Source organism: Bombyx mori, chromosome 15, assembly GCF_030269925.1.
Source record: "Bombyx mori chromosome 15, ASM3026992v2".
Classification (NCBI taxonomy): domain Eukaryota; kingdom Metazoa; phylum Arthropoda; class Insecta; order Lepidoptera; family Bombycidae; genus Bombyx; species Bombyx mori.
In genome coordinates, this window is record NC_085121.1 from 9,006,367 (window position 1) to 9,034,206 (window position 27,840).

The window sequence follows — 27,840 nt, forward strand, 5'->3', positions numbered from 1 at the left end:
CCACCAACCCCTGTGGAGGCAATGTCAGCTGACGAAGCCTCCTACAACGACCAACCCCCGACTAGTGACGGCCCGGTACTACCAGAGGCCCCATCGACCGAAACGAATTACCTCCGACAGCCCCCTCTTCCCCCCCGCCCACAGCGCGAGCGGCGCAGTGACCGACAGGCTCAACAGCCTGCCGGGTTCGCTGCATGGCTCCTCGTAATGTGGGAAAAATTGTCCGAGGTGGTCTCCGGAGTGATCCGCGAGATCGCCTCGGGAGCCAGCCCTTTCGGGGCTCTCTTGTCGGGGTTCTACCGAATGATTGCGCAGTTCAATGGCTAGCCAGGAACTGCGCATCATTTATTGGAACCCCGGCGGGGTAAAACCCCGCAAGAACGAGCTCTTGGTTCTCGCCCGGGAGTACAACCCTGAGGTTGTGCTCCTGGGCGAGACCAAGCTACGTCCTCGGGATGTGTTCAGGATTCCAAACTACTTCATGTACCGACGTGACGAGGTGAGTCCTGCCGGGACGCCGTTCAGGGGCACTGCGGCGCTCGTCAGGCGAGACGTGGTGCATGATCAGTTGGATTTGCTGGCCTTCACATCGACAAGGTCGATCGGTGTGAGGATCCACACCTCGGGGGGAGATATGCGGGTTTATGCCGCGTATAGACCCCCGGGGCCTGATTTTCACCCCGGGGACATAAGACGGGTCCTGAATTGCGACAGCCGCCCAGCTCTGCTGGTCGGGGACCTCAACGCGAAGCACGTCGCGTGGGGCTCCCGACTGAACTCAGCAGTGGGCAGGCGGCTGTTAGAAGATGCCGATAGGGGCGACTACTCTGTGGTCGGCCCCGACGAACCCACGCACATTCCGACCGCCGCGCAACTCCAGCCCGACGTGTTGGATGTGTGCGTTCATAAGGGGCTACGGTGCCCCTTAACTATTGAGGCACTGTACGACCTGGGTACCCCCCATCTCCCTATCCTGGTCACACTGGGAATGGGGCTTACCCGGGTTGCGACCTCGCCCCTACGACCGAAGGTCGACTGGGAGCTCTTTAGGAGACTCCTAGTCGACCTTCCCGTAATTCAGGACCCCAACACCCCTGAGGGGGTCGACGACGCGGCAGCCCGCCTTGTCGACTCCATCAGGGGAGCGATCGACCAGGCGACGACTCTTGTGCCCAGCGGCGGGCCCAGAGGTATACTCCCGGCCCATCTGAAAGCGATTATTCGCCGGAAGAGGGGCCTGAGGAGGCTCTGGGCGACAACTCGTTGTCCCAGGATCAAGCGCGAGCTTAATGAACTGGAAGCGGAGTTGGCGGCGAAGATTAGCTCCTATCGGGGCTATGCGTGGGAGGAACGGATCGAGGAGGCCCGTGAGGACCCCTCGTCCGTGTCCCTCCACCGACTTTGCCGCCAGCTCTCAAATCGGCCTGCCCCGACTTGTCCACTCGTGGACGAGAGGGGCAACCGATGCTTCTCGGCTCAGGCCCGCGCCGATGTCCTGGCCGTAATGCTGGAGCGGCAGTTCGCTCCAAATAACTCTGCACCCTCAGAGGCCGCATTCCACCAATCGGTGGAAGAGAGCGTAGCAAACCTACTCTCCTCCCCGGTGCCACCGTTGGGAGATGGTGATTTCATCACTCCCAGTGAATTGCGCCTCTCCATCAAGCGGATGAAGAGGCGCAAGGCGCCGGGCGAGGACGGTATTCCCTCCCTCGCATTTTTCCACTTCCCCGAAACGGTCGTGTCATTCATGACACGACTGTTCAATTCCATTCTGTCCACAGGACACTTCCCGGGAACTTGGAAATTGGGCAAGGTTATTGCCCTGCCCAAACCCGGCAAGGATAGGAGAAATCCCTCCAGTTATCGTCCGATCACTCTGCTGTCGCATATGGGCAAGTTGTTCGAGCGGCTGCTGCTGAGAAGGGTGTCGCCGCACATCCTTCTCAGACCCGAGCAATTCGGGTTTCGCAGCGGTCACTCGACAACGCTGCAATTGGTCCGCGTTATGCACCACTTGGCGGATCGGTCCAACGCGCGCCAGTACACGGCCGCAGTCTTTCTCGATATCGAGAAGGCCTTCGACCGTGTCTGGCATGCGGGACTGATCTACAAGCTGTTGCAGAACACGGACCTCCAGCACGCCTATGTGCGACTGCTGGGGTCGTACCTGGAGGGAAGATCCTTCCTTGTCGCGGTCGAGGGCGCAAAGTCGTCGGTGCGCCCAGTCACGGCCGGAGTTCCCCAGGGAAGCGTCCTGGCACCAGTCCTCTACGCTCTCTACACCAACGATATTCCCACGCTTGAGGGCAACCTCCAAGCGTGGGAAGCCGACGTGAAGTTGGCGCTGTTTGCCGACGACAGCGCCTACTTCTCGTCCTCTAATTTCCCCTCTGCGGCCATTTCGAGGATGCAGAGGCTGTTGGACCTACTGCCCCAGTGGCTGGACCGATGGAGGGTCGCGGTCAACGTGGGGAAGACCGCGGCTATCCTCTTCGGTCCGGTCCGCACAAGAGCCGTCCCAGGACAGCTCAGTCTCCGTGGAGTCAATGTCGAGTTTAGGCCCAGTGTCCGATACCTGGGAGTCAATATCGACCGGAGTTTGAGGATGACCGCCCACGCCAAGTCGGCGTTGGCGGCCGCCCGCTATGCGAGGTTTCTCCTCCGGCCGGTGTTGGCCTCCAGGTTGCCGACCAGGACTAGACTCGGCATTTACAAGACGTATGTCCGTTCCCGTATCACGTACGCAGCTGCGGCCTGGTATCACCTCATCCCGCAGATCATGCGGGTGAAGTTACAGGCCCAGCAGAATCTGGCTCTTCGCACGATAGTCGGAGCAGGGCGTTACGTCAGAAATGACGTAATCGCCCGGGATCTAGATGTGGAGTCGCTCGAGGAGTTCATTCGGAGGCTAGCTCGTAATATGTACGAGCGGGCTGACGGTGGACCCCACGAGCATCTCCACAATATAGCTCCCTTGCACGCCAGACCACCTGATGGTCAGGCGCTACCAAGGGAGCTACTGGAACCCCCGGCTATGGTAAGATAGTCGGCTTAACCGGAGTGATATGGGAGTGCTCATAATGAGTGCCCCCATGGGACTGAGCTGTCCACACTCTTCATCTCCCCCCACACTGTTGGGGTGCCCCCCTATGGGGACCCATTTCTACCACCCACTTGGGTGAACCACTCCCCCTTAAGGGGAGTGATTTACGTCGGTCCCTCCCCGCGACGGTCTTCCCCTTCTGGGGAGCCCCTAGCGGGTGAGCGCCAAACCAGTGCCGCGGCTCCCCCTCTGACTTGTAGAGGTGGGGCCGCGGCATGGGGCCGGTGGCGGGCCCCACGGTGCTGACTGTTGTTTTTTGTAGTTGTAAATAGTTAGTATAGTTAGTTAGATTAGTTTTAGTTAGTTTATAGTTTAGTAGTTAGAGAAAAAAAAAAAAAAAAAAAAAAAAAAAAAAAAAAAAAAAAAAAAAAAAAAAAAAAAAAAAAAAAAAAAAAAAAAAAAAAAAAAAAAAAAAACCCGTAGGAAGCAGAAGACAGCAGCCGGCGCCGGGGAGACTCCTCCGCGGGCATCACTCCGTCCAAGAGAACCAAGCCCATCGTATTATGTATATGTATATATGTTTTGTCGATGTAGTGCAGCCGTGCACGCTGCGAACAGCGTACCTTCCCCTAGTCCTCCCCGCATCTACTTCACCCCTGCCCTATGTGGCAGGGAGCTTCGTCCCGGGCAGTGGGGATTGCCCCGAGGCCCGTTCCGTGCCCCCGAAAGGGGGTACGACGACCCTTCTTCTTCTCTTCCCACCTGCCGCGCGGGTGGGGATCCGGCGATTTTCTCCTGTGGAAAAAAAAAGGCCGAATAAATAACGATGTTGATCGAATTTCTCATTTAAGGTAATGCGCATGAACAATGGTGCTTTAGGAGACACGACGGCCGGGAAAGTAGTCAATATACTTTCAAACGACCTGCAAAGATACGACAATGCCTTTATATTCTTGCATTTCGTTTGGATCATACCCATACAGTTGGTTGCTGTCTGCTATCTGGGCTACCTTCAAGCTGGTGTTGCAGCTCTCATTGGCTTAGCTTCCCTTGTTGTCATAGCACTCCCTATTCAAGGTAATATTTAACAATATATTTATTTTTGAATGTCCTTGTTTGGAACGGTCTATCACGTTCATGAATGAACTCTAATTCATTTTTGCTAAAATTAAAAATGTCTCGTAGGTGTGCTCGGAAACATTGTGGGAAAAGTTCGCGCCCGGAATGCTGTAAAAACCGATGAGAGGATCAAATTAATGAGCGAAGTCATTAGCGGCATTCAGGTTTGTAAGCGTATTTATACTACATACCAATCATGATGTTTAAGTGTTTTTTATGGCGTGACCAGACTCCATATACGAGTAAGTGTATACGGAAATCTAAAAGTGTAGAGAGAGAGAGAGAGAGCGAGAGAGAGAGAGAGAGATAATACACTTTATTGCACACCAAAACACAATTTACATTCAAAAACAATAAAAAAGCGTTTGTACAATAGGCGGTCTTATCGGTAAAAGCGATCTCTTCTAGACAACCGTTTAATTTAGAGAAATTCTGGAAAATATAAATATACGTGCATTGCATTATTGAAACGAGTATGAGTAATAAGCAATTAATTGAAGTCATCGTGGCCTAAAGGATAAGACGTCCGGTGCATTCGTGTTCAGCGATGCACCGGTGTTCGAATCCTAGGCGGGTACCAATTTTTCTAATGAAATACGTACTCAACAAATGTTCACGATTGACTTCCTCGGTGAAGGAATAACATCGTGTAATAAAAATCAAACCCGCAAAATTATAATTTGCGTAATTACTGATTTGCGTAGGACCACTTGTGAGTCCGCGCGGGTAGGTACCACCACCCTGCCTATTTCTGCCGTGAAGCAGTAATGCGTTTCGGTTTGAAGGGTGGGGTAGCCGTTGTAACTATACTGAGACCTTAAAAATAATATTTCAAGGTTGGTGACGCATTTACGTTGTAGATGTCTATGAGCTCCAGCAACCACTTAACGTCAGGTGGGCTGTGATATCGTCCACCCATCTAAGCAATAAAAAATAAATAAATAAAATGTATAATGACATACATGACCTCAAATGTAACGACAAAATACTAACAACATATTAAAAAAAATTATTATGAAAAGAGGGCGTTAGATTAGATAAAATCTTGCCTCTGCAATTACCTCCGGCTTTATATCTAGACAAAGTTTCAGTAGAATATGAGAAAAATTACTGCCAAACATGACGTAGTGCAGAGTGAAGTGGACGATTAAAATATGCGCTTATGACAGCAGCCCCGTGTGAGACGAATTAAACAGAAGATTGTTTTGTTTTCTGCTTGCTTATACGAGTATATTCGTAGATGCGTCCTTATTATTGCTTAACAAAGCCGTTTAAGATAACGAGATAAGATTGTGAAATTTAATTTTTTGTTGTGTCGTGCTCAATCTTTTCCAATTACTGACCGCCGTTACATTTGGCATGTGGATAGCACCAGACATCCATGCGTTTATGAACGAGACACAAGACACAAAAAATTATTCGAATGACACTTAATCAAACATGTAAACGTTTTAAAACATTAGTTTTTTTTTTTAAATAAACGTAAATATTGGGACAATAAAATAAACAGATCTCTCTATTTCTCTGCTCCTTGAAACTATGTAGGCGAGCACCAAGGGTGGATTCAGCTTTGGCGCCAAGAGGGGGTCACATAGTCAAATTTAGATGCGTTCGTTCCCAAACGTTTGCCATTATACAAAGTTATTATATTATTATATTAAATTAATTAAATATTGAAGGTATGTAGTTACATAAAATCTGTATGGTGAAAACTATATAAATAAAATCATTATATTCAATTAGTGGTCCACCTAAGTCCTGGAACCAGCCCAGGGGGTGGTCATGACCCCCATGCCCCCCCCTGGATCCGCCATTGGCGAGCACATTTTTGTATAAGACAGATTTATATATGTGTGTTTTACATACATACAATGATATATTATCGTGGATTTATTAATTGATGAACATAATTATGTATGTCATCTTAATTGAGACTATAGCCGTACACACAATACACCGTTGTTTTATTTATTTAGGCCAATGAAATTTTTAATAATATCCCTGAAAAATAATGCATTACGTTTGTATAGGTGATCAAAATGTACGCATGGGAAGTACCGTTCCAAAAATCGGTGGCTGAGAAACGTAGCGACGAGCTAAAAGAAGTCCGTACAGCGACTATACTGAGAACCATATTCCTTGGCTTCATGATATTCACAGAGAGGGCTGCACTTTTCATAACAATACTTACTTTTATATTATTGGGTAATGCATTAAGTGCCACTGTGGTAAGTACTTTGAATCTACTGTTACTACGCCCTATCTATATATTAATACGTGAAGCAAAAACTTTGTACCCCTTTTTACGAAAATTGCGCGGACGGAGGAGTATGAAATTTCTCACACTTATAGAGAATATAGAGAAGGAGTGCACAATGCTAATATTTTTTTAAAATAATGCATAAAAGATACTTTAAATCAATAAAGAAAACATTATCCACACTACCATGTATTTGACACAACACATACAAAAAATATACTCTTTGTTTACTGTCAATTGGGAAACTTTTGTTATTGTTTAAAGTCTGTGGTCAAATTGAAAATAGATTAATATTGTTTGTCTTTAATATTATTGATGTATGGTGCAGTTTTGGCGAATACTGTGATTATATTATCGAAATATAATAGTGTTTGACAATAATGGTTCTATTGTGACAATAATGTTTAAACTTATAATTTCAATTAATTATAGTCGAATCTCGACTACTGCGGGGCCACTAGTACTAATAAAATCGTGAACTCTTTCTAGGTTTATTTGAGTATTATCTACACAATGTTGTATGTAACAGCAACTATGTGGTTTTCTGAGTTATCTTACAGTACATACTATATATACAGATGCTACATTTATTGTTTGCTAAGCTGAAATTGATCCCCAAAGAAAATTCATCAGCACTGGCAAACAGCTGTATTCAAAATCTGACCAATTTTAAAAAGGAATTCTTATGCCTACCTAAGTTGTATTTATTTAATAAGACGTAATTTCTTGTGCTCACAATTATCGAAAATGTATTTTAATTATTGATCGATTACAACCGTAGCTATTTTTTTTTAATTTTTTATTGCCTTTGTAGGCAGACGAGCATACGGCCCACCTGATGGTGAGTGGTTACCGTCGCCCATGGACTTCAGCAATGCCAAGGGCAGAGCCAAGCCGCTGCCTACCGCGTAATACTCTCCACAAGCCTCGTTTGAAGAAGGACATGTCATATTATTTTAGATATTAATTACACAATGTTAAAAATAGTAACTATTTTTAGATTTATCCCTTACAACAATTCATGAACGCTGCACAACTCAATATCACATTGATTCTACCTCTCATTCTGACTTTCACTGCCGAATTAATGGTGTCTCTTCGACGAGTTCAGGAGTTTCTCGTCGCAGGTAAATACCTAAATGTCATTAAGAAAGTTCGCCGTATTAATTTTAAAATCAGAATACCTAAAACCGCTGTAAAACCCTTTCATAGAGCACACTTCTAACCGGGCACCTTCTATCCGGGCGGGCACCAATTATTCTAATGAAATACGTAGTCAACAAATGTTCACGATTGACTACCACGGTGAAGGAATAATATCGTGTTTTAAAAATCATACCCGCAAAAATATAATTTGTGTAATTACTGGTGGTAGGACCTCTTGTGAGTCCGCACGGGTAGGTACCACCACCCCGTCTATTTCTGCCGTGAAGCAGTAATGCGTTTCGGTTTGAAGGGTGGGGCAGCTGTTGTAACTATACTTGAGACCTTAAAACTTATATCTCAAGGTGGGTGGCGCATTTACGTTGTAGATATCTATGGGCTCCAGTAACCACTTAACACCAGGTGGGCTGTGATATCGTGCACCCGTCTAAGCAATAAAATTAAAAATAAAACAAACTAGCACTTTTTTCTCTATAACTATACTAGTTTTAGTGCAATGAATCTCTAGCTAATCGAAAAGATAGTTTAAAAATACAAAATTCAACTCAAAGAGCAACATTTATTGCAGCGTGTTCATAAAAACGCGATAAAAACGTTTATTTCCACATTTCTTATGTAACGTAACCTAGTTATCAAACACGGAAGAAATTTCGTGTTATTAGTTATATTATTATGTATTTGCGACAAAACTGTTGATTATTTTATAGTTGTAGATAGATAGAAGCCCTCAGTGATCAGCTGGCATTGGATAACATTGAGATTGCGCCTCTCTCTTTAGGACAAGAGGTCAAAGTCAGAATTTTATTTTATAACGGCTGTTCCATCATTCAAACCAGAGGCATGACTGCTTCGCTTCATAGAGGATATAGGCTTACTGGGGGTAGGGCGTCTTGTGAGTAACGCAGCCACTGTAATTTAGAACTGAGATTTTAAATTCAAACCTCAAGGTGGGTGGCAAACTTTAGGTTGTTGATGCCTATGGGCTACGGTAAGCACTTAACAGCCTCCAGGTCGCAAGTACGTTCACGCACATCTCTATATATAAAAATGAATTGCTGTTCGTTAGTCTCGCTAAAACTCGAGAACGGCTGGGCCGATTTGGCTAATTTTGGTCTTGAATTATTTATGGATTTCCAGAGAAGGTTCAAAAGGTAGATAAATATGAAAATGCTCGGAATTAAATAAAAATAACAATTTTGTTTCTCCTTTGATGTGTCTCCCGTCGGACGGATCCTTTTTTTTTTGTTTTAAGTTTATTTTATACAAAAGTTTAGGTCTTTTATTTATCGATTGAGGCATTACGAAGTCTGCCGGGTCAACTAGTAAGCAATAAAAAAGGCTGCAGGATGGTATCTGCTCGTGTGGAGTCAAAATACACTCTGCAAATAAAAAAGTTATTAGTTTGACAAAGCTAACTTCTATACTGTTATTCAAATAAGTCCAATTTAATTACTTGCTTAGCATTTTTTATTGTCATTGTAAGCACACGGCCTAAGTAATAATAAGTAGCCAATGACGCTCGTAAGCAGCCCTTTCGCTGCCTACCGTCTAAATTTAATTAACGTATTAATTACCATTGTAAATACTGTAGACATTGCTGTTCCACATGTGTTGTAATGTTTTTTAAGAGATTTTATGACCTGGTAACTAAGACCTTTAAGTCATTTTTTTCATTCATTTCTTCATTAATTTTAATCTATATTCTTATATTTATAAAAAAATGATAATATGAAGTAAAATAAAATTAAATGAAATGAACATGATTAATTTGAGACATTAATCAACTGGGATGAAATTAAATGAACTGTGATGATATAACATGGGATGAAATATTCTCAGTAAAATGGTGGTCATTTACTGAGATTTTTTCAGTGGACTTTTTGGAGGATTCCGAGAAGTTACCTCCAGTGGCTTTGTTTCATTTTCCCACATTTGTGCACTTTCACAGATATTAAACAGTTAATAAACCACCGTTATTACACATTTTAACCCGAAGAAACACTAAATAAACAAAATAAAACAAATCACACAACTTCACCTCTCGCGTTCCCGCCAAAATGTGATGTTGTAATTATAATATACCGCCCAAATGGTTTATCAGCCTACGATATTTTGCAGAGGATCGGCCAGATTTAGTGAAGCGAGATTCATTGATGCCTGCTGGTTCGAACATATTCCGTAATGTAACTGGAAGTTTCCGTAAATCTGAGCCAACTGTTAGACCGCTATCGTACAGCCAGAAAACCGAAATATTACCTACCGACTTCAACTCTAGCAACAGTGAGTATATTGAATCTATCTATCTCTCTACATCAATCGAGTGGTACACTCTGTTGGTAGTGTCATTTTACGGAAAGGTGATAAGGTAGAAAATATAGAACGGTAGTAGGACACAACGAATTACAACGTGATTGTAATTTGTAGCACATCTTATCTTTAATTTTTTTGAACATTTTCATTGAATAAATGCATATTTTTTTCAGATCTGGTAAAACGTAACAATTCAAGACTCTTAAGACGCATGTCTCATCTGGACGACACGGCCGTGGTGTTACACGATGTCTCCGCTAGCTGGACAGGCGACCCAAATTTCTTAGCTATCAAGAATATCTCAATGAAACTCCGCAAAGGGAAACTATGCGTTATCATTGGCGCCGTCGGGTCTGGGAAGGTATTCAGACTATTTCAATCACGGCCTCGTTCTGTAGAATGCTTACATAAAACGTTTTATTGCCTCGTGTCGTTGAAATTGGTGTTTATTAAAAAAAAATGCTTAGATGAATACTGTCTATAGATATCAACAACGTAAATGCCGCCACCTACCTTGAAATAATATCTGTAATTGTAAGTTTAAGTTTTACAGTACAACGGAAGCGTCAGAAATAGGCAGAGTGGTGGTACCTGCCCGTGCAGGCTCACAAGACCCCCTACCACCAGTAAAACATTTCAAAACATTTCACAAGTTTCATCATTGTAAAGAAGTAGTGTTGATTGTTTTTTTTTTTTTTTTTGTTTTATATTGCGCGTTCCCCTGACGAGTAATTGTCAGGGACATTTTTTAGGCTATTTTGCTATTTTTCCAATTATCTTTTTTTTTACTATTTGTAATGTTGGATTCATGTTTCGTTTTCCATAATTATATAATATTCGTTTCTGTTCCCTTCTTATACTTATACTTTAATTCCCTTATATTTTACTTATATGCCTATTATTATATTTTATTTCTTCACTTTTTTCCGATATATTTTCATTTTCACTTCTTATACGCATTCCATTGTCTATCTGTTACATTTTTCGTTGTACATTTTATATAATTATGTTTACATTTTCTTTACGTTATCTAATGATTACATTACCAATATAAAAATTTACATTAATAAATTACAATGTATAATATCTTAAAATTACATTTTTTAATATTTCCATTTTTCTTACAACATTTCTTTTTCTATTTTAAGTGTTGATTGAGTAGGTATACTATATTCATTTGAGCATTATAATGCACATACTTTATTTGAAATACGTGATCAATTTTTATGCTACGTAAGTGGCTAAAGAATAACATGGCCAGTGTTGTCACATCGAGAGATGCAATTGTGCTCATTACTATAGTAGTGTGCACTTTCATTAAAATGATATACATCTATTTAGTTTTATTTATTAAAAAATATTATACACATACAATGTTATCAAAAAGTCAGGACATATGTTCATAAATTAAAATAGCAATTTTTTTTTATAACGGAATGTCCTGATAACCAATGCTGCTTGTGTTTTTCAGTCTTCAATTCTGCAACTGCTTCTAAAGGAATTGCCTCCGGCCACTGGCACAGTTTCAATCTATGGAAAGGTTTCGTACGCCAGCCAAGAGGCGTGGCTTTTCCCTAGTACCGTCCGGGAAAACATACTTTTCGGTTTACCGTTTGAGCCGGAAAAATATAAGATGGTGAGTCAATATTTTCTTATTTGCATTCCATTTTGCTAGCTTTATTAAATGCGGATAGAGTACAAACATATTTGTGGCTTGTTTTCTTCAGAAGCTAGTACTGGCGAATTAATGCCTGCCGATATTAAATGCTGAACTGAAACATAGATGAAGTCATGATTCACAATGAAACAAACCGTCATATGTTTATAAATCAAGAAATTTAATTTCGTTTTGTAGGTTTGCAAAGCATGTGCATTGGAAAAGGACTTTAAACAATTCCCATACGGAGACCAGACGTTGGTGGGAGAGAGAGGGGTGTCACTATCGGGAGGACAGCGGGCCAGAATCAATTTAGCTCGTTCTGTCTACAGAGAGGTAAATTGATTTCATGTTTGTTGCAGAAAAACCAATCCAATTTTTAATAAAAGCGAAACTGTGTTACGTTTACATTTTTATAAGCTTGATAAATATCTGATCTTGAATATTAGAAAATTGGAAAAAAATTCTCTTAGATCTTATTCAATCCTCGACATTATTGTGAATACATTTAAGGTAATATGTGGTCATCCGTATTCCCTTAATAGGTCATCATCATCAGTTTTTCTTATTTGATTAAAGTTAATAATTCATTTCTAATTCAGTCTATAGACACATTTTAAAACAATTTCCTTCCAAGGAAAACTCGAAGTTTTTTCAACGAATTCCTCATTAAAATACTCGGCTCCAGTAAGCAATAGCGAACTGTTTTATCGTAGGAAATATTTTATAATGTCGCACAAAGGCACGTAAGGCAAGCCACGACGCTCAAGTTCCTTGAATGAATCTAGTTCTATATTTAGACGATAGCTTAAGTTGTTTGCATTCCATAGATTATAGTTATGTGTCGTTTAAATTTTCATTCCTTTATATAAGTATATCATCTAAATAGTAATCGCTTTTTTATCTTTGTCAGTAGCGTAGAATTTGGGCTGAGAATACTTACAACCACCTTTCAAAAAATAAACTCCCTCGCTAATTTCGATGAGTCTTCAAAAGAAACCCTATTTTTAGCTAGTCTCTCCTTCCCGATGTATAGTTGAAAGCAAGTGAGAGCTCCCGTTTGCGATTCGTTCATATTATCGTATTCGATTTGATTGTTTAAGAAATTGCTATTATTATTGTGTATGTAGGCCGACATCTACTTACTGGACGACCCGCTATCTGCAGTTGACGCGAATGTGGGGAGACAGCTTTTTGAAGGCTGCATAAATGGATACCTTCGACAACGCACGAGGATACTTGTCACGCATCAGATACACTTCCTCAAAGCTGCTGACTACATTGTCGTCATGAACGAGGTTTGGAAATGCATAAAAGTTTTAACTATCATTGTATTTTTTTCTGGCTGTAAACATGAATGGGCAGGCACTAATAGACAGCCTACTTCTGCCGCGAAGCAACATAGTTAAATTAAGCGCATCGGTGCGACATCAATGGGTTCCAATAACGAATTATCACCGGATGGAACTAGACCTTATTCACGCCTAGATGGGTGCTAAAGAAACACCAAAGAAAAGTAAAACGAATTTGAAATTCATTTAAATGCTCAATGTCGTTTTTGATTTCATTAGTAAGATTATAGGAATAATAGTTTAAATTGCTATTGCATTTCATTTTAATATAAAAGAATCGACGCATAGACTTAAGGTTTTCCGAAGAAAATCGCTTTGAAATTTATTTTGAACCTTTAGGGCCGCATCGAGAACATGGGAACATTCGATGAGCTCACCGCCGCAGGCAAGGCATTCTCCTTGATGTTATCTTCGCTACAAGAAAACAAAGAAAAAGACACCGAAAGTTTGGGATCACGGGTGAGTATAATAACAAGATACTCCTTTGCTTTGTTTACTTGAATACACTCGGTAAATACACGCGGGATGTGTAAATATGAAACATGTGCGTTGTTACAATTATTATGCAATTAGTTTTGAATTGTACGTTATCGTCTGTGCATATATGTAATATTTATTATTCTTGTGATTAAATTATGGTTAACTCGAATGATATACAATTTAGATCAAAATATTTAAACCAGCGGTCGGGGAACTTTTTTAATTATTACCCCAAAATATTTTTGTGTAAGTTGATATTACCCCATGGCGAAGAACAAAAAAAAAACGAAATCGCTTCTTTTTAGCATCTTACATATTATAGCCCCCATGATAATTTGAAATCACAACGATTCTAAAGAAGTTTCACTTCAATATATATTTTTTACTCACAAAAGTTTCATTTTACCCCATTTGGGGTAATTTACCCCGGTTCCCCGACCGCTGATTTAAAAAAGACTAATCTACATAAATTAAAAAGATTGTTTCTTTGTATATTTGCCCTCTATGTGGTCGTAGATAATATATTCTATTGTAACTTAGAACACTTGTTGTTGAAGAGGTAAGGTTTTTGTTATAGTAACACCAACGACTCTCGTGGTAGGTGATTAGATTTTACTGGTGGTAGAACGTCGCGTGAGTCCGCGCGGGTGGGTACCACCACCCTGCCTATTTCTGCCGTGAAGCAGTAATGTGTTTCGGTTTTAAGGATTGTAGATCTCTATGGGCTACAGTAATCACTTAACACCAGGTAGGCCGTGAGCTCGTCCACCCAATTAAGCAATATAAAAAAAATATGATAGCCAAAATGATTATGCCATTATAAATACAGTAGTTTTGAAATTGGTCAAGTATTCAACACGCAGGTACCGGTATTATTAACACTTATATAGTATTAATATCCGGAGTATTAATATTCATATATAATTATATTCTAAGTAAAAGTATTTTATGTTTTTAAGTACAATTACGCAAATAGAACATTAAAAAATGATATACTCTCGAAAGTGGGACTTTAGCGTCTAATAAAATAAAAGTGACATCATAAAACTTGAAGATAGCCATTTAATCGCGAGAGATTTTCCTCTATACTATAACTAATGTTCAGATTTCAAAGAAACCTTATACGTACTTCGTGTCGGCGCTATAATGGCCGACTTAGTTTTTGTTATCCGATAAATTCCATCATAAAATGATTACAACAATAAATTGACATGAACTTTAGAATTGTTTGTCGAAAATATTTCTTACGAAACATGTCCTGCGGTTTCGGTCGCGTTTAGCTGTTTGTAACTTGGAAAAACTTAGAAATAATTTACCTCGCTATTTTTTGTTGTAGTTGATTTTAACGGCCGTCTGGTGTAGTGGTAAGTGACATGGTCACTACACAAGGGGGTCGCGGGTTCGAATTCCGCCAAGGGAAGATATTTGTATGATAAATATAAATGTCTTTTCCAGGGTTATGGATGTATATTAAATATATGTACGTGTATAATAAAAATCTTACATTTATTTCCGTTATCTGGTACCTGTAACACAAGTTCTTTACGACCTTAGCACGGGACCAGTTAACGTGGCGTGATTGTTATTAAATATTTATTTATTATTATTTATTTATTTATTTATTTTCATCATGTAATTAATCATGATAAACATATCTGAGCCCTTATAAATTACCTATGTTGGTAATTTTATTTCATTTTCATTTAATTCTGTTCGGCTAGTTACGCCGTCCATTGAAATGTAAAAATATCCAAATTTTTACTGGTGGTAGGACCTCTTGTGAGTCCGCGCGGGTAGGTACCACCACCCTGCCTATTTCTACCGTGAAGCAGTAATGCGTTTCAGTTTGAACTGTGGGGCAGCCGTTGTAACTATAATTGAGACCTTAGACCGTATATCTCAAGGTGAGTGGCGCATTTAAGTCGTAGATGTCTATAGGCTCCAGGAACCACTTAACACCTGTGGGCTGTCCACCGATATAAGCAATAAAAAAAAATTAAAATGTAATTACATTTTCTTTTCAATCCTAATGGATTTGCCAGGAGGGAGTTATCCTTTGTCGCAGTCTCAGTTAGATTAGAAAACAACTTTACCGCTCTCCGGATGTTATTATGGATATTATTATCGATTATATCGAAATACGGTTATTAGATGTTCACTAGTATTCAAATTGGAGTTCAGTTCTGAGGAAGCTAGTTTAAGATAGTATAACGTATTAAATAGCCATTTTAAAATTTACTTCTGGCGCCGCTATTAAGACGATCATCTTTGATTGTTTTTTTTAGGGCAAAGAAGAAAAAGAAAATCCGGTTTTATTTAAAAATCAATTGTCTATAATTGAGACTGATGATTTAGAGCAATTTGAAGCTCAGAAGATGGCCGACGAAGAGCGCCAGTCCGGTAATCTAAAGTGGTCAGTGATCGCGGCATACTTCCGAGCCGGAGGAAACATCTGTTTTTTGTTGTTCACCTTTTTGCTGATCATCCTGACAGCGGCTTCCTCGGCTGGCGCTGACTACTGGATCAGTTACTGGTAAACATTATTATAAGTATCTAGTTTGAGTCGATTATTCTTTAAGCTTGGATTATATCATGTTTTAAAGTCGTCGTGGCCTAACGGATAAGACGTCCGGCGCATTCGTGTCGAGCGATGCACCGGTGTTCGAATCTCAGGCAGGTACCAATTTTTCTAATGAAATACGTACTGAAAAAATGTTCACGATTTACTTCCACGGTGAAGGAATAACATCGTGTAATAAAAATGAAACCCGCAAAATTATAATTTGCGTAATTACTGGCGGTAGGACCTCTTGTGAGTCAGCGCGGGTGGGTACCACCACTCTGCCTAATTTCTGCCGTGAAGCAGTAATGCGTTTCGGTTTGAAGGGTGGGGCAGCCGTTGTAACTATACTTGAGACCTTAGAACTTATATCTCAAGATGGGTGGCGCATTTACGTTGTGGATGTCTATGGGCTCCAGTAACCACTTAACACCAGGTGGGCTGTGAGCTCGTCCACCCATCTAAGAAATAGAAAAAAATAAAAAAAGGTACTTGCTAGATACTATTTTCTTAATGACTTATCTAAATACTACTTTAAAATTCACAGTTTATTTTTTTAGTATTCAGCAACTACATTTTTAAATAATAAATTTATATACTCAACTATTTATATATATATAATATTTTTTAGGACGAATGCAATGGCAGCGTATGACGAAGAGTTAGCAGGTGCTGAAGTGGGTAAGTACACAAAACTATCTAGTTTCTAAGTATGTAAAATCACAATAAAATACAAAAAAAAATATTTTTTTAACTTTTCATGTTTCAATGTATGAAATGTTTCAGGATAAAATTCAGAATAAGCTTTAGTGTTAATGTTTTCTTTTTTTTTTTTATTGCTTAGATGTGTGGACGAGCTCACAGCCCACCTGGTGTTAAGTGGTTACTGGAGCCCATAGACATCAACAACGTAAATGCGCCACCCACCTTTGAGATATAAGTTCTAAGGTCTCAAGTATAGTTACAACGGCTGCCCCACCCTTCAAACTGAAACGCATTACTGCTTCACGGCAGAAATAGGCAGGGTGGTGGTACCCACCCGTGCGGACTCACAAGAGGTCCTACCACCAGTAATTACGCAAATTATAATTTTGCGGGTTTCATTTTTATTACACGATGTTATTCCTTCACCGTGGAAATCAATCGTGAACATTTGTTGAGTACGTATTTCATTAGAAAAATTGGTACCCGCCTGCGGGATTCGAACACCGGTGCATCGCTCAACACGAATGCACCAGACATCTTATCCGTTTGGCCACGACGGCATCTGTATGTAGTACGAGTATGTTAATATCAATTTTTTGAACGCCGCACGTTTAAATAGTCATAAATAATGTGTGCCCGAAAGTATTCAATTCTCAGAAACTGTTCAACAGTGATCTTGTTAAAAAAATTTAAAGTTCTTTAATTTTATAATTATCATTATAGAGCTTAACAACGATTGTTACTGAAAACGCCTCATATATTTTTATATCTTATCGAACTTATTCCCCATGTTTATATTATAAATCATCTTTGAATAAGTATATATTAATTAGCCCACCACAATGTCACAGTAATTAAGATGCTTTCACAAAATAATTTACTAAAAGATTTTGTACTTAATTATCAATAACAGGTGGTTTCCAAGCAGGTACTTTATTTATCTTACACGTCGGAACTATGAAACTAGTACAATTGATAAGTAAAATTAGGTATTTTATGGATAAAACATAAAATAAAACACATTTAGATAAGACACGATATCTAAACGAGGTTAGATTATTAGTATTAAATAACAATGACGATTTTAAGATACGATCAATTTTCATGCGGACCCTACTATTTTTAATTCCAGAATATATTGCGTAAATTAATATTTATTTAATTTCAATTCATTATGTGTTTTGCAGCCCTACTGAGATATGCAATCAAAGTGCAGTGCCGGAAAGCACTTGACCATTATAATGCTACTTTGAAATACTCGAAGTGGAGTGAATCGTAGGCTAAAAGATAAGACAGTTCAAATCGGAGTTCAAGTCACTTTTCTAAACCGTTTCATACCTAAGAAGTGCTCATGAACGATTTTCACGAGTACAAAATAATATCATGTAATAATCTCGGATTTTTTAAAAATTTTAGTTATTATTGGTAGAAAAAGTATCACAGATAGGTACTGTCTTATTTCCCCACGAATAGGTACTGTCTTATTTCTACCGCAAATCAGTTCTGCATTTCGATTTGAACGATGGCTAAAACTTAATAGAATAAATACAGTTGAGATTTCGACCTCATGTTTCGAGGTAGGTGACGGCATTTTTGATACATCATTGATCTCTGGGCCCTAGTAATCATTCAGATTTAGTGCGATAATCATAATAATTACGTTTACAAGTAATTATGCCTACATTAAATCTTAATGTTAGTATTGCAAATTCCATGCTTATCTATATATTAATACGTGAAGCAAAAACTTTGTATCCCTTTTTACGAAAATTGCGCGGACGGAGGAGTATGAAATTTTCCACACTTATAGAGAATATAGAGAAGCAGTGCACAGTGCTGTAATTTTTTGTTTAGATAATGCATAAAAGATACATTAAATTAATAAAGAAAACATTACACACACTACGTACCATATATTTAACGCACACACGCATGCATACTATTTATTGTCCAACTATTGTTCTTGACGTCTGTTGTCAAATTGAGAATAGATAAAATATTGTTTGTCTTTGTTAATATATTTTATAGTGTAGTCTTGGCGAAATTTGTGATTATAGAAGAATAAAATACAATCACAATAGTGTACAAACTTACAGTTCCAATTAATTATAGTCGAATTTCGACTACTGCGGGACCTCTAGTGTATAACAATTTTATGTAAATGTCATACATAATATGTATATGAACGTTGAGAATACAAATTAATTATCTTCAAAATTTGCAGATACAGGCCTAGATGTTCAAGTGGGACTGTTCACGACCGGCCAATATCTCATGATTCACGGAGCCATAGTATTAGTTACGATTTTCATAACCAATATAAGAGTTATTCCTTTCGCGGAGTTGTGCGTCACCGCTTCGAGTAGACTCCACAACAGCATGTTCTCCACAATGATCAAAGGCATCATGAGGTTTTTCGATACGAGCTCTTCAGGTAATTCTGTTTTTTTTTATTTATTGCTTAGATGTGTGGACGAGCTCACAGCCCACCTGTTGTTAAGTGGTTACTGGAGCCCATAGACATCTACAACGTAAATGCGCCACCCACCTTGAGATATAAGTTGTAAGGTCTCAGTATAGTCACAACGGCTGCCCCACCCTTCAAACCGAATCGCATTACTGCTTCACGGCAGAAATAGGCGGGGCGGTGGTACCTACCCGTGCGGACTCACAAGAGGTCCTACTACCAGTAATTACGCAAATTATAATATTAGCATCTAATATAACAATTGTTTATGAGTGCGTTTTGTGTATTGCCTCTTCATGTTTTTTTAGTTCTATGACATGTCATTCTTTTCTCATTGAGGTATGAAAAAGTCCTGAGCGGTTGGCAGAGACTCAGCAATGCTGGTAGTATTACTGATGTCATAATTTTTTTATTGCATAGATGTGTGGACGAGCTCACGGCCTGCCTGGTGTTAGGTGATTACCGGAGCCCATAGACATCTACAACGTAAATACCGTCACCCACCTTGAGATATGAGTTCTCAGGTCTCAGTATAGTTACAACGGCTGCCCCGTCCTTCAAACCGAAACAGGCAGGGTGGTGGTACCTACTCGTGCGGACTCACAAGAGGTCCTATCACCAGTATAGTACCACCATATATAGTTACGAGACATAAACAAGTACACCCAAATCACGAATAGCAGCAGATATCTTTCAGGTAGTACTTACTGTTCTCAGCCTAAATCTGAACCTGGAGTGCTTTAACAATTACACGAATGAAGCGGTAATATTTTATTATCATTAACTAAGACGTGTTTTGTTTTTTTAAATTATGTCAATTTTATTCTTAGGGCGTATTCTCAATCGTTTCACTAAGGACATGGGAGCTTTGGACGAGATATTGCCGAGGACTCTGTTGGACGTGCTTCAAATCTACGCCACTCTTGGAGCTATTCTCGTTTTGAACGCAATCGCACTGTATTGGACATTGATTCCTTCTGTTATACTTCTGACTTTGTTCTACTTCTTTGTCAAAGTCTATCTTAAAACCGCACAAAGCATTAAAAGATTGGAGGGAACAAGTAAGTAAAGTTTAAGCATTATAATTTTATTATGCACTAGCTTCTGCCCGCGACTTCGTCCGCGTGGAATAATTCACAAATAATGCTTTATTTTAGAACAAATTTGGTTAGCATAAAAAACATTATAGTGAGCCAACCTTAATATATAGACACATGCTGTCGCGAACTTTTCTTAGATATTTTAAAGAGGAACAATTCTGTCATACATTATTTTAGCGAAACTTTAAACGTTTCTGCAGCGCACGCAGCGGAAGCTCTCAATAGGGAAAAACCCGATTTTGAAACATTCTTTATTGGTGCTCCACTTGTATTAGTCTTAGCGTGATGTTATATAGCCTATAGCGTTCCTCAATAAATGAGCAATCTAACATTGAAATAATTTTTCAAATCGGACCAGTTAGTTCCTGAGATTAGCGCGTTCAAACAAACAAACTCTTCAGCTTTATAATATTATAGTATAGATTTTGTCATCTCAAATCTATTTCCTTGAATAATAAATAAAAAATGCATCACCACCACATTTTCCTTCAGAATTACATTTCGTATTAAATGAAAACCAGCTGTTTTGTTCCACTTCACACATTTGCGTACTTTTTCAAATATTTCACGCTTAATAATCCGCTATAACATATTATTATCTAATGACATGGGCCCTAAGAAAAACTAATTAGTCAAAATTTAAAAAGAGACCTAAGATTACTGTGCACGTTCCAACCAAAAAGTCGCAACCTATTCTGACTGGTCTCTGAGGAGACAGTGCTTACTCTGTCTAGACACATAGACATACTGACTAAACATATAATATTTTGTATTGTAGCAAAAAGCCCGGTGTTTGGCATGGTGACGTCATCGCTAAACGGTATAGCTACAATCAGGTCTTCGGGAGCGGAGGACCGATTAATCAGCAACTTCGATGTACTTCAGGTAGTTTGATTTAAGATACTGATTGGAAACAATAATCGGAATTTTGTAGTAAAACACCGGATGCGTATTGCTCTTTTAATTATATTAATATTATTAATCTATCTATATATTAATACGTGGAGCAAAAACTTTGTACCCCTTTTTACGAAAATTGCGCGGACGAAGGAATATGAAATTTTCCACACTTATAGAGAATATAGAGAAGGAATGCAGAATGTTAATATTAATAATTTTTTTAATTATGCATGAGAAATTCATTAAATCAATAAATAAAAACATTACACACACTACCATGTATTTGACACACACGCATGCATACTATTTGTTTATTACTTGTCTCTATTAATATTAGTCTAAAGTGTGGTCTGGTCGAAATCTGTGATTATAGAAGTACAATAGTCTTGACAATAGAACCGTATTAATGTTCAAACTTATAATTTCAATTAATTATAGTCGAATTTCGACTACTGCGGGACCACTAGTATATACCCATATAAACGTGCATAGCTTCAGACAGCCGTCAACAAATTGGATAAATCTTTTTTTTTGTTTTTGTTATTGTAAGAAGAAGGTTCATATGAAAAAAAAAAAGCGTGGGAAATTAGAAAATTTAAGAAAACTTATCCACCACATTAAATTTTCCAATGTAACCTTATAGCTTTTCACATAGCATTGACAGAATGTGTGTAGCAAATATCAGATTTAAGTATAAAAGAAAATTCAATAAAATCAATAATTAATTTTAGTCCTCGAAGCGAAGCGAAGGCGGGTCGCTAGGAATATACGTATATTTATTATTAGAGTTTAATGGAGCGGAGAACAAATACATAGTCTATTTGATGTGATAATAGTCTCCTCTATATCACTGCTTTTGTAACATCCGTCCATAAAAGTAGCAGCGGTATTTCCACGTTAATTTTCTCATCTAACTTTATAAACTCCTCGACCTAATACCGTTTAATAAAATTTGTTATTGGATTTGCTGTGAGTGCACAGATTGATACAAATCTTCAACTTTAAAATTTTCAAATTCTAAGCACTGGTGATGGATATGTTGTGAGCTCGACTGCAAAGTGGTATGGCAATGAATACATCATATGTTCATTAATAAATTATCTATGTACGTCTACGTCGACTATATCACGTCATAAGATTATCACAGAATAGTATACAGAATAGAATAGTAGAATACTCTGAATGAAAAGATATGTAAAGAATAGATATGTATTTACATACGATACTGAAAATTTACAACAAAAGAATGTATGTAACCCTAATTTTCAGGACTTACATTCATCCGCCTGGAACGGTTACTTGGGCGGAGGCACCACTTTTGGTTTTTATTTGGACACGATGTGCCTCTTATATCTCACTACCGTTATTTTAGTGTTCATCTTTATAGACTTTGGTATGTGTTACTTTTTAATTTGTTTTAAAAATTGATTGACGATTCTGCGATTTCGAGTGGTTACGGCAAGCCTAAAGGCAAATAATGTTTCCACCCATCAAGCTTATGTAGAATCACAGTTCTATTTTAATTGCATATATGGATGAACGAACTGCATTCAGTTTCATTCAGGCCCATCATCTGTTAAATGTGTACTGGAGTCTATAGACATCTCAATGTGAAACTGGCCTTAAGACGAGATTTCGCAGTCTCATTGTCTATCCCACCCCTTAAAGTAGAACGCATTACTGGCTTGCAGCAATAATAAACAGGACAGTAGTACGTTACTGCTCAATCGTGGAAATTGTCTGCAAAATTGTCTTCTACTTACGTACTACCAACACAAGAGCGCACAGACCATTCCGTGTCAGTCTAAGCGATCTACGAAACGCTTTCCGGGAATCGCAGGACGATTCAAAGAGGGGATTAGACATGGAAATTAGATGACTATACTACTGCCGACTAATTATGTCGAAGTAGTATTAGGATACCAAACTAATACCAGAAGATATTCTGGTATTAGTTTTAATTAGCTCCCGGAAATTCTTTCACCTAAGATCCTTTAAAACTTAAAAATATCTTGACCGTTTCAAATGAGGAACAAAATATTTCAGGTAACGTCATTGCCGTGGGAAGTGTCGGTCTGGCAGTAACACAGAGTAACACGCTGACGGCCATGTTGCAACACGGAGCTCGGATGCTGGTAGAGTTCCTCGCCCAGCTTACCAGCGTCGAGAGAGTACTAGAGTATACTAAAATTGAATCGGAGAAGAATCTTTTTGAAGGACGTAAGTATTAGGACGTTTAAATTTCATATTTAACATGCAAAATGTTTATGTGAACTATGGCTGTCAGCGAGGTGTTTTTCGAGTCGTTAGGGCAACATAATTTTGTATGTTAATGTCCATAACATGCGTTACTACTTACGAGCGCTAGGAAAATTTGTCGGCCTTCGTCAAAGTTTTTTTTTTCCTTTCAGAAAAACCGATGCCCCCAACTTGGCCGGCGCATGGAAGAATTATTATGGACAATGTCAGCTTACAGTACGCTCCCGAAGAAGAAGCAGTGCTGAAAAACCTCAACATCGTTATTGAAAGTGGATGGAAGGTACATAATTACAGAACAATAAGTAGTCATTGAATGTGCAATTATGAAATGGGCACATCTCTGAAAATGAAAAATTTTCAGGAAATGAGAAAAACTGATTATTTTCTAAAGCAGTGTAAAATTTTAAATATTTACTTTTGAGATATATTTTAGTGTTAATTAGCAATTGAAAATTACTGGAATCATTATAAAATGGGTGCAAGTAAGCCTCACAACTACATGTATATGAAAAAACGTATTTGACAAAATATGCGACATGTGCCCTTTTCGAAATTGCATATTCAATTTAAGTATTTATTTTACTTCGGTAGCGTTGATTTTTTAAACACTTTACTACACTCATTCAACATCAACACAATATTATCCGACATTTAATAATATTAAAATACAAGCATTAAATTACGACAAGGCGCAGAATTTGCAGACGCGTGACATTTATGTAAATTGAAACAATATTGAGACGTCAGCAGTTTTAGGAAATGTGTCTCCATGATTTCCTTCGTAGAAACGATTTAAAAATAGATTTTTACAGTTCCATTATTTCTACCAGTGAAAATATTATTTATATATAGAACTGTTTATTAATTGAAATATTACAGCATAATAATCATTAATGGATCTCATCATAATGTATTTGGTTCTCAAAAATCAAAGAGACCAGTTGTCAAGTAAATTTATGTAAATATTTTTACAATAGCTAGCCTGAGATCTTCGAGTACCGATCAAGAATAGAATCTAAACGCCAAGTTCTATAATATACATTTCAAATACCAAAACATTTTCAAACTCTGCAACCTCATATATGAGCAAACGATAAAAATCACCAATTCCTAAGATTTCTTGCGACGTCCAAATAACTACTAATGAATTAACGTGACAGCATTTAAGTTTTTTACGGGTCTATATATAAATTTAATTCTACAAAAGAATCGAATCAAAGTAATTACAAAATATAATACTGTAATTGTAAATTTAACTTCGTCGCCATCTTTAATTCAAGAAGTGTGAGTTGTCAAAGTGATCGAAAAAAATAATTACAGGTCGGTATAGTCGGCAGGACTGGAGCAGGAAAATCCTCACTGATATCCGCCTTGTTCAGATTCGCGTATATCGATGGCTCTATAACTATCGACGGGCTCGACACTTCTGTTATATCGAAACAGGTATAGCTTTACTATCCTCTATGAAATTAAAGTACTCGAATATTTCCATTAACGGACTGTTAATGTAATTTACAGGGACTCCGATCAAAAATCTCGATAATTCCGCAAGAACCGGTATTATTCTCTGCGACTATCAGATACAACTTAGATCCGTTCAGCGTGTACAGTGACGACGAGCTTTGGAGGGCGTTAGAACAGGTCAGGAAAGAAACCATAAAATTATATTAATTTTTATTAACTAGAGTAGTTTTTCGGGTAAGAGAAACATTTACGTGGTTTTAGGTGGACATGAAAGCGGCCGTTCCTTCGTTGGATTTCAAAGTGACAGAAGGTGGATCTAACTTCTCCGTGGGCCAAAGACAGCTGATGTGCTTGGCACGAGCCATACTCAGATCCAATAAAATTTTAATTATGGACGAGGCCACAGCCAACGTTGATCCTCAGTGAGTTTTGTATCAGCTGACGCGCCAATTGTTGATAGGCTACCGAGTATATCTCTAAAATCTTTCTTCAATTTTCAGAACGGATAATTTCATTCAGCAGACTATACGGCGTGCTTTTGCTTCATGTACCGTATTGACTATTGCACATCGCTTGAACACGATCATGGATTCGGACCGAGTTCTGGTAATGAGTACCGGAGAGGTGGCAGAATTCGATCATCCATACATTCTTATGTCCGATCCCAATAGTCACCTTTCTAGTATGGTACGAGAAACGGGCGAGAAGAATAGCTTAAAGTTATTTGAAGTTGCCAAAGATGCGTATTTCCAAAGTAATCTGAAAGAAAACATGAGATGATGCTTTTATATAGAAGATCGTTAGTTTTAATTAAATAGCACTTTTAATAACCTACCGTTATGTCTATAATAGTCGAATCACAACACAATGGGTATCTTAAGTTTAGTTTAGATAGCCTAATTTATTAAGGGCGTTCAGCCTAATATTGAGTTGTAATAAAATAAATGTTTACCAATTACGTTTTATTATTTATGAGCTCTATGCAGCCACGACAACAAAAATAACAAGTCTACTACCATATTTAACAAAATTTATGATTTTTATACATACGCTTCAAGTATCGTTTTTAAGCATTTTATTTCACCAACACAAGAGACGTCGGCGCGGGTGATGACAACGAAATAATCTGTACGCCAAGAATACTGCTATTATGACAAGCCCGACAATAAACCCATGAATCTTGTGGTCATCGATGAACACTTCCCAGTTATCATTGGTGCATCCGCCTTTACAACAACCCATTTTATTCTTAATAGCACTCTCATTTTTGTAACATTTTTTATGAATCTATTATTTATCTTGCTTTTATGTCAACTACATTTTTAATGCAGTAATAATTTTAATGATTATGAACGTGACTGACTGACGTCCAGAAATCATTAACAATAGTTCTGTCATGTAAATTATTTTGTGATAACAAAGACAAATACATTCATACTTTTTAAATAAAAGCACCAAAGACTAACAAAATCAGTGATTTCCGTACAATAATTATGAAGAAAAAAAAATTGCATATTTAATTTTATTTTATTATTTAATATGTGTTTGTTAATGTTAATATTAAGCTCTCTTTGTAACAGTCATATCATTGACAACGTCCATGAGCTACGAAAAGGAATTAATTAAAATCACACACAATTCAGTCGTAAACTTTTCTATCGGCAATAAAGTTGTGAATAGATTACGTTAGAATTCTGAACTCCAAGACTGTGTGTTTTGGAGAAAAATTAAAATTAGGAAGAAAACTGAGAACTTACATATTTTTTTTATTTTTTTTTATTGCTAGGATGGGTGGACGAGCTCATAGACATCTACAACGTAAATGCGCCACCCACCTTGAGATATAAGTTCTAAAGTCTCAAGTATAGTTACAACGGCAGACCCACCCTTCGAACCGAAACGCATTACTGCTTCACGGCAGAAAATGGCAGGGTGCCACCACCGGACCTACCCGCGCTGACTCACAAGAGGTCCTACCACCAGTGAATTCAACATTGTTCCTATTTTCTAAAACAACAACCCTATTACTACCTATTATTACCCTATTACCCACGTAAAGGTGAAAAATCGATATATCTTATGAAGTTTGTAATTTAATTAAAAACAGTTATTTAAAACCGTCGATCCCATTTCAAATTCTTCAAAGTTGCTTCTACTGCTACATAGTCAGTTTGGAGATTTTAGGTGTATAGGTATGTTTAATTTGTGAATCCCGTATGTTTTTTTTTATTGCCCTTGTAGGCAGACGAGCATACGGACCACCTGATGGTGAGTGGTTACCGTCGCCCATGGACTTCAGCAATTCCAGGGGCAGAGCCAAGCCGCTGCCTACCGCTAAAGACGCAGGGATGCTGATTATTAACGGTTTTGAATTAAATAATAACACAACTTACTGGTGGTATGACCTTTTGTGAGCCCACGCGGGAAGGTACCACCACCCCGCCTGTTTCTGCCGTGAAGCAGTAATATGTTTCGGTTTGAAGGGTGGGGCAGCCGTTGTAACTATAATTGAGACCTTAGAACTTATATCTCAAGGTGGATGGCGCATTTACGTCGTAGATGTCTATGGGCTCCAGTAACCACTTAACAACAGGTGGGCTGTAAGCTCATCCACCCATCTAAGCAATAAAAAAAATTGCGAAGAACGAATAACATAATTAATGATTGAAAAATCTTAGGCTTATGGCAAATTATAATAGTCACGATCATTTTAGTTTTATAAATTTCATGTTTTAGAGCAGGGGCTTCCAAACTTATTTCATCTACTACCCACTTTGAGAATAAATTATCTTGTAGCGCCCCCATTTTTTCACCTACTTAAAAACCGCTATAGCGAGAGCTCAGTCGGTGTCTAAGAGTCCTCCTAGATCGAATTACAAACCGCCACCAAAGCCTCTACATAACGCCCCCATTTTTTTCTGGTTCTCTTATCGCCCTCCTTTAGGCCTGCAGCGCCCACAAGGGGGCGTTATCGCCCACTTTGAGAAAGGCGGTTTTAGA

At 38.8% G+C, this 27,840-nt stretch overlaps 1 protein-coding gene and 2 long non-coding RNA genes across 4 annotated transcripts in view; 1 reads left to right on the forward strand and 2 right to left on the reverse strand.

Annotated features, from left to right (window-relative positions):
- The window catches only part of LOC100736431 (ABC transporter), a 64,734-nt gene extending 38,939 nt beyond the window's left edge, over window positions 1-25,795 (forward strand). For both annotated transcript variants that reach the window (XM_062672563.1, XM_038016154.2), the window contains 22 exons: window positions 3,895-4,120; window positions 4,229-4,326; window positions 6,193-6,390; window positions 7,423-7,549; window positions 9,705-9,866; window positions 10,070-10,257; window positions 11,368-11,532; window positions 11,752-11,889; window positions 12,684-12,851; window positions 13,245-13,364; window positions 15,671-15,918; window positions 16,577-16,626; window positions 18,875-19,084; window positions 19,948-20,178; window positions 20,996-21,102; window positions 22,387-22,510; window positions 23,164-23,337; window positions 23,529-23,656; window positions 24,697-24,819; window positions 24,895-25,017; window positions 25,102-25,262; window positions 25,341-25,795. In XM_062672563.1, coding sequence (XP_062528547.1) covers window positions 3,898-4,120; window positions 4,229-4,326; window positions 6,193-6,390; window positions 7,423-7,549; window positions 9,705-9,866; window positions 10,070-10,257; window positions 11,368-11,532; window positions 11,752-11,889; window positions 12,684-12,851; window positions 13,245-13,364; window positions 15,671-15,918; window positions 16,577-16,626; window positions 18,875-19,084; window positions 19,948-20,178; window positions 20,996-21,102; window positions 22,387-22,510; window positions 23,164-23,337; window positions 23,529-23,656; window positions 24,697-24,819; window positions 24,895-25,017; window positions 25,102-25,262; window positions 25,341-25,620 — 3,546 coding nt within the window. In that variant the 5' untranslated portion in view covers window positions 3,895-3,897 and the 3' untranslated portion in view covers window positions 25,621-25,795. The remainder of the gene's footprint in view (window positions 1-3,894; window positions 4,121-4,228; window positions 4,327-6,192; window positions 6,391-7,422; window positions 7,550-9,704; window positions 9,867-10,069; window positions 10,258-11,367; window positions 11,533-11,751; window positions 11,890-12,683; window positions 12,852-13,244; window positions 13,365-15,670; window positions 15,919-16,576; window positions 16,627-18,874; window positions 19,085-19,947; window positions 20,179-20,995; window positions 21,103-22,386; window positions 22,511-23,163; window positions 23,338-23,528; window positions 23,657-24,696; window positions 24,820-24,894; window positions 25,018-25,101; window positions 25,263-25,340) is intronic.
- Window positions 11,229-23,615, reverse strand: LOC110385627 (uncharacterized). Its single transcript, XR_002430871.3, has 2 exons — window positions 23,477-23,615; window positions 11,229-11,668 (listed from the first exon to the last, which is right to left on the reverse strand). It is a non-coding gene; the product is annotated as an uncharacterized LOC110385627 (long non-coding RNA).
- On the reverse strand, window positions 25,039-26,316 carry LOC105842015 (uncharacterized). Its single transcript, XR_002430870.3, has 2 exons — window positions 25,891-26,316; window positions 25,039-25,599 (listed from the first exon to the last, which is right to left on the reverse strand). It is a non-coding gene; the product is annotated as an uncharacterized LOC105842015 (long non-coding RNA).
- Window positions 26,317-27,840: the final 1,524 nt, after the last annotated feature.